At 49.1% G+C, this 10,550-nt stretch overlaps 1 protein-coding gene across 2 annotated transcripts in view; it reads left to right on the plus strand.

The window, feature by feature from the left end:
- The window catches only part of mapkap1 (MAPK associated protein 1), a 45,844-nt gene that overhangs the window by 5,483 nt on the left and 29,811 nt on the right, over positions 1–10,550 (plus strand). For both annotated transcript variants that reach the window (XM_023831468.2, XM_023831469.2), the window contains exons 3-5: positions 1,460–1,549; positions 2,601–2,749; positions 10,255–10,427. In XM_023831468.2, coding sequence (XP_023687236.1) covers positions 1,460–1,549; positions 2,601–2,749; positions 10,255–10,427 — 412 coding nt within the window. The remainder of the gene's footprint in view (positions 1–1,459; positions 1,550–2,600; positions 2,750–10,254; positions 10,428–10,550) is intronic.

Genomic DNA, 10,550 nt, shown 5'->3' on the forward strand with positions numbered 1-10,550 from the left:
TCCCTGTGTACCAACAGCAACACTAATTTGATTGTAGAATTAATATTACTATTATAATAATAATAATAACAATAATTATTTTATTATTTTTTAATCGTCTTCTCCTTGGTTTGGTTTGGTGTACTTCGAAGGCTTGGTAATGAATTGGAATAAAATTGTGGTGGTGCCGTTTGTGAAAGGAGATGAAGGGCGAGTGATTTTTGGGGGTCCGTAGTGCTTCCTCTTGCCTCGTGATTCTCCTTGTGGGATTGATTGCGGTGTCGCCGCAGGTAGATGGATGTGATTAAGATCAGGGAGGGGGGAACTCTTTGATTGGAAATGAAGCTAGGAGATGGTAATGGAGCGATCGACCCGTGATTGGTCCCGCGCAGCTGTCGTGGCCCCCGTGTGAGATCCGTGTCAAACCCGTGTCCGCTCACTCTCGACCTCCTTGCTCACGAAGGTGGCCCAGGGCTAGGGTCCGGAGAATTTGATGGTTCAGCAAAAGAATTTCTTAAATGATTGTCTTCATTAGAAAGGAGAGGAATTAAGTAAATGCAGTGATTTTGTGGTGGGGTGTACATGGCATGCCAGGAAGTGCGTCAACCAACTTTCCCCAAAACAGACCTCACTGGGGCATCACCAGAGTCCTGGGTGAATTTAAACCCTTCTGGTGGGTCAAGAACAGGTACAGTACCGGGTTTGCATGAGCCACAAGGGAGTCCCGTACCCGCCCCCTGATTGTCCTGCCCCCGTCCATGTCTCGCCCCCCCCACCAACCGACCCTTGTGGCATATGGAGTTCAGGTTCTCTTTTGGGGTCATGTAGGTGTGACAGTTCCTTTCCACAAAAGCGTTTCTCCTCTCCTGAGAAATTACCTACCAGTGGCTGTCTCTCCAAGGAGCCCAGGCAGACAGGAGAGATACTGGGCAGCCGGTAAGCACCGAGGGGGGTTGTGGGAATCAGAACTAGGCTGTATCGCTTTGCGCCATGATCCGTGACACAACACCTGTCCCCCTCGACCCACTTGGCCCCAGCCCAGTGGAAATGCCCATTCCGCCCCATGGGCACGGTGCCCTCGCTGGCACCAGGTACAGACTTAAAACCCAACACTTGCTGAAACTGCAGCTCTCCCCCTTCCTCACCAGCAGCTGACCCTTAGGGCTGTGTGCGGTCGTCGTCTTCGTGCTCCCCGATCGTAACATTTTTTTTTGCTTGCCGTGGCCTGTTCATGTCTGGGTCTTGTAAGGGGATAAGCTTTCGGTCATCTCTGAAGCCTGCATTCCCGGGGGGAGGAGGAGGAGGAGGAGGGGGAGGGGGAGGAGGAGGAGGAGGGGGAGGGGGAGTGACCTTCCATACCCCAACTCTGTGGGACCTGGAAGGCAAAAGTGCTTCAAGAGCACCGGCGGGGAGCGACGGCACGTTTCCCCTCTGATGTCATGTATGTTTTTTGTTCTCTTCCGTCTTTCTTCTTTCTAAGCTCAAAGACTCGAAAGACTGAGGAAGGAGCGACAGAATCAGATCAAATGCAAAAACATTCAGTGGAAGGAAAGGAGCTCTTCACAGTCAGGTACGTGAGCTTTACTCCGCCGTTTCGTATCGCGGCTTTTCCCCCCATTAATCAGCTTGCGGTTTCACTTGTTCGTGCCTGGTTATATATAGCGTATTTGCTAAAGAAAATCTGACTAAGGTGTTGCAATGGTGGCCTCTTAATTCTTTTCAAAGTCTGTAGAGGATCTAGTCATTCTTTTTATGTAGAAGACTGTCAGCTGCAAGACAGGATTGGCACAACAAACGTAGAAATCCATAACATAGACAGTGGAGCTTTTAAAAAGAGCAAACTAAAAACTGAAGTGTTTAAAATGCACTAACTCCTCTTTTTTCCATTTCACTCGAAGCATGTGATTTTGCCAAGTTCAAAGTGTCCCTGTGTCATCAAAGGAGGCACATGTGTTTCACTTTTACCAATCACAGGATTTATTGTATGACATCACCACATTAACTAAAACCAGTGTTTTCTGTTAAGCGGCAAGGTGCACAGATTTCTAGAGTAGCTGGTTGTGTATTGTGTATGCCTTTTGTATACAAACATAGGAGTTTGCTTACCTGCAAAGGCTGCATAGAGCAATGTAAGGGCATGTCTTTATTTCTTGATGATGATTAAAAATAATATAACAACACGACTTGAACCGGTAACCTTGCCATCACAAGCAGAGGCCTAGCTTGCTGAGCCCCAACTGCATGGCTGGAAGCCTTGAGTTTGCAAATGTGGGGTAAAAAACAGACCAATGTGGTGATGTCATACGATGAAGACTGTGATTGGTTAAAGAAGTGAAATGCAAGCCCCTCCCTTGTCGAGCCAGGGAAACATTGAGCTCGGCAAAATCAGCCTGTCCTTCAATTTAACACTCTTGCCTTTTTTTGTCTGCGCAGCTAATAATGTAGTTAGCCAACTAGGGTCAGCTGGGTGTTTTTCTTACCTGTAAGAAAAAGGCTGGTGATCATTTGCTACACATGGCACTGTACAGGAATGTGATGTTCTGTCCTGAAGCACGAAGCTCTCGCTTTGAGCATCACTTGCACATTGACGAGCTGCTGATGCAAGCCTGTCCCGCCCACAGCGGAGGACCTGGGCTCGCTGTTTGAGAGGAAGGACTTCCGAGGCAGGCCTTGCAGGCTGGGGAAGCAGTCCACACTCTCCCTGCGGCTGGAGCAGTGCCCCCAGCAGCTGAACAACCCCTTCAACGAGTACTCCAAGTTCGACGGGAAGGTGGGCGTCCCCGTCGCCTCTGCATCCAGCATGGTGTTAAAAATAATCGCTTCTGCTGCCACTGTCTAAAATTAACAGATAGTTCTGTCAGAAGTTACTCAGCTCTGTGCCTGCATGGAAAAATGCCTGTCAGTATCGAGTTAGAGAAAATAATCATTTTGATTTTTGGTGGGTGAGTTGCATATGGATCCTATACATATATTATTTTTTTCCCATCAATATAATTGATGGATGGTATGACAATCTAAAGTGCATTGGGCTATCACAGTAATGCATGGAGGTGTGATTTGGAATTGTGGGTGTTTACAGTGAAGGTGCTTATGAGTGCTGACATTTTCAGACTAAAGGTTTGTGGTCATGTGGTGAATTGGACTTCAGAAACTACCGGTGGTGATCTGGAGTCACGTAGGCCAGTCGTGGTTTGTTGTTGTGTGTGATATAAGTCTTTGTGTATTGGTGTTTAAATGCACCGTTGACCAATGTTCATCACACATTTTTTTTAGATCAGAAGTACGGGTGTAAAGATGCCTCATGATCAATCAGTTGTTAAGGTGGCTATTCAGCTGTACTGATCTGTAAGGTCAGAATCGATTTATGGGGGCAAAATCCTCCTTAAGTATAAATATGCTTCTTATGGGTTGCATGCTCTCGCATTCATGTGCTGCAGGCAAAATCTGTTTGGCTTCTTTTATGTTTCTTTTTCAGTAAAGATCAGTAGTTGACCTTTTGATAATTTACACTGGCTTGTTCCTCCCTGTATAATAACAATAAAAATTAATGTTCTGAGATTCTACCTTTGTATTCCATTAATAGCGAGTAATTATGTTCTCATGGTAATATCTGTGCATTTTTTTTGAATTTGAATTTGTATCATCGGAATAATTGATTCTTTGACTGATAGAAATTAAAGATGTCACATGCATCGAATCATACTCTCAGTAACAGTAATTGAATCGCCTTGCGGCCAACAATCTACACCCCTTAGTTGCATCAAATCATACATTTAAGATGTCTGGTTCACCTTAAACCATGCCTGTGTTTCTTTGAGAAAGAAGCTGACATTTTCAGTCTTGATGCACAGATTCTATGGTGGATTTAAAGGCATCAAGGGTGCTTGAAAAAACGGCAAGTTAAAGTTCAGTGGTTCCCTGAACTGTAAGCCTGTTTCTTGTGTTTTTTTTCCCCTCTCTCTCTGAAAGACTTGTGGGGAAAAGAGCAGGCTGTAAGATCCGCACGCTGAATAAATGTCACTGCGAATTATGCCGGCCTTTAGGAGAATTCGCACTGGAGTGGAAAGGTCAGCGTTCTGCCCTAAAGGTGCAGGAAAGATTTGGTTACTTTAGTCATGATGCAAAAGAGTCTAGAGTAATTGGAGAGATTAGAGTACCTTTTACCTACCCTAAAAGTGTAAGGTACGCATTTGCCCAAAGGTTCTCTCGGTGCAATCGCTGAAAAAGATGGACTGTACCCTCCAGTTTTCATTCATCTTGGAATATGGTGTCTCAAAGATTTTTATCAGCATTTCCCTTTGATGACGAGTGCTGAGTGAAGACGCGTCTTGAAAATCCGCGGGGCCCGTTGATTTAGGGCCGGGATAACGGGAGGCGGGCGCGCCGGCGGGAGGGCGCGTGTTTACGTGAGCGTCGGTCATGTTCCTGACAGCGGTTTAAAAAAAAAAAAAAAAAAAGTAATCGAATTTGCGGCGTTCCTTGACAGATGCAAGAACCAGATCGAATTATAAGTGGATTTGAGATTTCTGTGTGGGCAGGTAGAGGCCAGGGATATGAAATGTGTTTGTCGTTCTAGGGTTTTGTTTCCTTGTGGTATATTCTGGAAGGACAGTTAATTCCGGTGTTCATCTGGTTTCACCCGCAGTGTTTTGTACCCCAAGCAGCGTGCACTCTGTTACTGAGTATAGATTTGTGCTGTTTTTCCTGTGATTTTTATTTGTATATATTCTTATATTAAGTGTGCTTTCCCTTTTCTGCACTTTAATGAGCTTTGTAAGATGTTAGAATGAATTCATTTGCATATGTGTAACGAGTACATGAAGAAGCTGTACTTGTTTTGGTGTGAATGATAGGTGCAGGAATGAATGGCTTGGTTGAGCTCCACGCTGATCTGGGATCAGGAGAGGCCTGCCTTTTACATATTTTGCAGTTTTTTTTTGTTTTGATAGGCCTCTGAGCCTAATGGCAATGCGATTAGATAAGAGAAGATATACATTATTGATCATAAGGGGAAATGCACAGATACAAACATACAGTGCAAAACACAGTGCAAGGACAGGGGCGGTTTTTGTCTACTTTTAGATGAAATGCTTTGCATGGAACTATCGATCCAATTCGCTCTGATTGCCCCCCCTCCTCCCAGGTACTCTGATGATGACCTGTAATCTGGCTTGTGGGGGGCTGACTGCACATGGACCCCCATGCTTCTTGACTTAAGATGGGGCCACCGTCCGATGAACCCATTGTCAAGTGTAAAATATCATATGATGAATATCATATGGTCCATATGTAAATAAATACTGCCACTGAATAAGTATAAGTTAATAAATAAATACTGTAACTAAATACCAGTAACTGAAAAGTAGATATATGAGTAGGAGTTTAAACACAGAAACAAACATTATCGTATGTTAAACAGTATATGGTATATTAAACAGTGTATGGTATGTTAAACACTGCATGGGATGTTAAACACTGCATGGGATGTTAAACACTGCATGGGATGTTAAACACTGCATGGGATGTTAAACACTGTATGGGATGTTTACCCCTGTGATCTCTACGCTGAGCGGGAGTGTGGCTGTGTGGATGCCGTCATCGTCCGGCATCAAGAGAACCTCACACAGCACATCGCTGACCCAGGAACGGCTGACAATTCAAAGTTTGACTATTCAATCCATTGCACTATTGCATAGCAAGGAGCATCTTTATTTGGGATTCTACCCCCCCACCCCCATACATGGGTAAGCTGAAGGATCGCGGAATCTCAGCTGGTGACATCAGAGACTTTTTTTGTAATTTGATAATTTTTTTATGTCCATCTCCAGCTGACTGTACGTGTCTCTCTCTGTGGCTGCTGCCATTGTCCTGTGACAAAGAAAAGCCCCCCCCCACCCCAGATGTGGCCACGGCGTGTGTGTGCGTGTGTGTCCGTGCGTGTCCGCTTCGGTGCGTATCCGCATAAGCAGGCTTCGCAGCAGATGGAGCCGTCACTGCAGCGCGCCCACATAGCCGCGTTCAGCAGGCAGGCGGCCTACCTGCAGCTGTTTGCTCCCCCCTCCCAGCTGCTCCCCGGACCCCTGCCGCCCCCTCCAGCCACACCCCCACACTCCGAGCCGCCGGCCAGGCACATCTGGCCGGCGCTCGCCGTCGGATGCGAGTCCGCGGCGGGCGGTTCGACACGGTTCATGAACATAGATATGAATTGGGAATAAATGATGAAATGCAGTGCTGATATCCCAGAATCCTCTGGTGTCTACTGGCATAACAGTGTGCATTTGTTTAGGGCAGGGTTTAACAGTGACAATTGTGTAGTATTAGCAGTTACAGTTTTCTGTATGATTACTGAGAACAGTGCGCTTCGCATTACGATGGTTTGACTTGTGACTTTTTGAATTTACGATGGTACGATAGTGATACACATTCAGCAGTCGAATTGTGATCTGTTCCCAGGCAAGCAATATGCTGTACGATACTTACTAGTGATGCTGGACGATGGCAGCATCCATACAGCCAGGTTCCCAGTATCTGTAGCGATCATGAACATAAATAACTCATACAGTGTTTAACAATGTCGTAAGTTTTTTTTTTTTTTTTGTATTGATGTATTTACTTTCCAGTTACTAATATTTAGTTACAGTTCAGTTATTTATTGTGCTTATTGTGACATCTATAAACTTATCAAATCATCTTTGACTCTACAATATTTTATACTAACAATGGGTCCATCAGAATGTAATCCCATCGTAAGTGGAGGACCACCTATATATTTAGATGATATAATCTGTTCCAGAGGTACAACAAGCAACTCCCCATTGGGATTTAACTGCATGCCCCTTGACGTTGAGCCTCGTGCTGCCTCCAGTCAGCAGCCCTTACCCCTCTCTGCCCTGAACCCCACCCTCGTTCCCCTCCCTGGGCCCGCCAAGATGCGTGAGAGGATTATCGGCCGTGCGTAGGAAGCTGGCAGGTCGCCTGCTCAGGTGACACACTTTTCTCAAGGACATTTCCTGGGTCGGCAAAGTGGGCACTGAGCCAGAGTCGCTGAACCCCGCTCGGGGCTGAGGGGGGGGGGAGGGGTGGGTGTCGGTGTGGAGCGGGGGGGTAATTAAATCAAATGTCTCCTCCTAGCAGCTGGAACCGAATTCCAGCCGACTCCAGCACCTGTGTGTGCGCCCAGGGGTGTCACTGGCATTATGGCACTGCTCAGGAACCTGCCCCCCTCCCCGTGTGTCACCGCCGGCCTCCGACTCGTGGCTCCCCCCTTTCAGAAGAACACAGCAGTGGAGGGAACGGCGGATTGTTTGCGAATCTCTGCCTGGTACCATTAGGGACCCATTTAAATTATAGAGTTGTGTATTTACCTTATGCCCTGCGATGGTCTGGCGCCCCATACAGGGTGTCCCCCGCCCCCTACAGGGTGTCCCCCGCCCCCTACAGGGTGTCCCCCGCCCCATACAGGGTGTCCCCCGCCCCATACAGGGTGTCCCCCGCCGCATACAGGGTGTCCCCCGCCATGGGCCCCGTGATTCCTGGAACAGGCTCTCTGCTCAGTGCTGAATCAGGTGGTCATGCTTCATGGGTAAAATAAGCTAAATGCGAATCACCCCACGTAGCTAGCTAGGCAGGTGGAGAGGCTCCGTGCCGGATGAGATCGGCGTGCAGCTCCCGCCCAGAGAATGCTGGCGCCTTCTCGCGTGAGCGGCTGCCTCGATTGCTTCTGTCTGTCAGGACGGGCCTGCCTAGATTGCTGTATACACTTAACCCCCCCGAGGCCTGTCCCAGAGAAGACGTCACATGGTTCAGTGTTCCATAATATAAGTAGACGGGAAGGGTATTGAGGCGGGCCTGCAGCATTGTGTGCCGCGCTGCAGCTTCACCAGGCTTCGCCGTTCGGGTCCCTCGACCCCTTCCGCCTCCTGCCCGTTATTGCGTGCCTCTTTGCGGCCTCATCACAGACCCACGTCACCCGTCACGCCATGTCGGCTCGACCCGTGTGCAGGTCCCCCTTACGTTGTGTGTTGGGCCACGTCAGGAGACACAGGGTGTGAGTGTCAGTCATTAAAAACCAGAGCTTGGTGATCTTTGACTGGGGGCAGGGTAAGCCGACTCTAATGATCTGAGAGGAAGAGCCTTCCTGTGCCCCCACCCTGGCACACGCCCTTTCACCAATCAATACCTTTTAGCCACGCTTACATTCCTCTGCCTTGACTCTCAGCACCTGCCCCCACCCCTGCGGGTCCCTCGCCCCTCTGCTGCCTCTGACCCGCGGCATTGGAGGGCGTGGCCTCAGTGGCAGCCCGGCTCCCTGTCCAGATGGCGCGTGTATGCAGGTCAAGCCCTGGGGACCGGCGGGCGTCTGAGCCCGCGGGCCGCGTTTGTCCGGGTTGTACATCCGTTGGCCTTGGCGACAGGGAGGCAGAGGGCTATAGGAATCAGAGGAATGTTTCTGTCCATCGTGTGGGTGAGGCAGGCACAGCAGCTGAGAGCCTTTATCCCCCCAAAACTGTTGATGGCTGTCTTTGGTGTCCTGTGTGTGGAGTGGCAGATAATCTGCCCGTGCCCATATTGTGGTTACCTGATACGGACCGCAGGCCTCAGCCACTCGGGCTCAGCCCTGCTCCAGCAAGCTTCATTTCTTAGGTCTTGTAAACAGACTTTGAGATTTTAGAGCTGATTGGGTTGTGCAGTCATGTGACATACGCAGGGGTCACAGGGGTCACAGAGCACGCTCAGTCCGGACCAGTGCAGGTAAGCTCAATAATGCGCTGTTCCTGCCACACAGACAGTCACTGCATGTTCTGCCGTGTGCCTTTACTTGAACATCACCCAGTGACCCCTCACCTCCTCCTTCAAGTGTTCAGCGGGAATCGATCCAGTCTGCCCCATTCCTCAGTGTTAGAGAAAGAGTTTGAAGTATGTTTGTAATTCCAGCCTGTGTTAATGGCTTCCTGTAACCTCTTCTGTTACATATCACCTAATAATGGAGAGACACGCCCCTCCCACCCCCCACCCCCAGCCCCCATCATGGGCTTTTTATTAAGTGCACGCAGCGTGCCGCGCGCTCTGAAGAGGATGGGGCTCCGTAATTCATTACGCGGTGTTGCGGGTATGGCCACAGTGTTTTAACGTAATCGATTTTATTCTATAAATATGATTTAATGGAGGGGGGCAGTTAAAAGTGAGTCCAAAGTATGACGAAAACCTTGTCTGGAATCAGTCTGTGGGGTGGGGCCCCACGTGGGCAGGGCCGGGGAAGACTATGTGGGGGGAGACCCCAGACTCCTTGTGAGAGATACATGCGCTGTGTGGTGTAGAATAGCGTCTCCTTTAATGTTTTTATTGGTCTTCCAGGACACCGGACTTAATTATAGTTAATAGTAATTGTAGTAATAAACGCTAATAACTAGCTTATCGCTTAGAAAGGAATAACCACTTCTTTGTCGCTGAGAGCAAGGCGGGAGTGGATGAGCTGCCTTTGTCCTGGATTTCTCTCTCCATATCCCCTGCTCTTTCTCTGGCATTCTGCCGAGTTGGGGGGGGTCGCTGTCATTTCCTGTTTCGATACAGTTAATGGAAGCCAGTTTCCCCAGTCTTCGTACGTTTTTTTTTTTTTTTTTTTTTGTTCCACCATATTGATTAGTTTGGTTGTTTTATACTCTGTCTGCTAGCTGGCTGTGCTCAGGGTTACTCTGACTGTCAGGGAAAGCCGTTGATAATCTCATGGATGTGGGGCAGCGGTCCTCCTGCTGGGGGGGGGCGCCATGCGGGCCGCCAGGGTTCGTAAGAAGCCGTCTTTGCTCAGTGTCGTCTTTTCCTGCATGTGCGACCTCCGCAGGAGTACTGTGGTCCATTCTGGCACGTGGTCTGTGCAGATCTCTCCAGCAGACGTGGTGGAATTCCTTGCTGGTGTGAATCGGCACCCCGCCCTGGTCTTTCCATGCTGCCTCATATCCAGTTACTGTGTCGACATTTGTCAGGGCTGTGATGTAACCAGTGATGTATGATTCGGGGCCTGGGGTCAGGGGCAGCGCCCCGAGGGACCCCGTTTTGTGTCCGGTGGGCGTGCTGAGTGGGGTCTGTGCTGTCAGTCTTTGGCCCCTGAGGACGCTCTCAGGATTCAGGCGTCATGCCTGTTAGTTATTGATTTAGCAGATGTTTTCCATGCAGGTGATTCTAACGTCAAATATGTCACCCCGGGCGCCCGTCACTGGGGCTTCGCCGGGAAGACATCGGCTCGCTTCCAGTGACGGTGTCTCATCCTTCCTTCCACAGGGCCACGTAGGTACAACCGCGACCAAAAAAATCGACGTCTACCTCTCGATGCAAGCCACACAAGAAAAGCTGCATCCCATGACGGTGGTGACCATGGCGAATGCCCGCGTGCACGAGCTCATCGGTCTCATCTGCTGGCAGTACACCAGCGAGGGCCGCGAGCCCAAGCTCAAGTGAGGGCCGCCCGTCAGCCCGCCTGATCCTCTGCATGCTGTTAGTCTGTCCAAGTTTCGGCTCCGTGTCACGGTTTACTGTCGCTATCCAGTGAAAGCTATGCATCTCCAAAGATCCATTGT

This window comes from Paramormyrops kingsleyae, chromosome 7 (genome assembly GCF_048594095.1).
Source record: "Paramormyrops kingsleyae isolate MSU_618 chromosome 7, PKINGS_0.4, whole genome shotgun sequence".
NCBI lineage: Eukaryota > Metazoa > Chordata > Actinopteri > Osteoglossiformes > Mormyridae > Paramormyrops > Paramormyrops kingsleyae.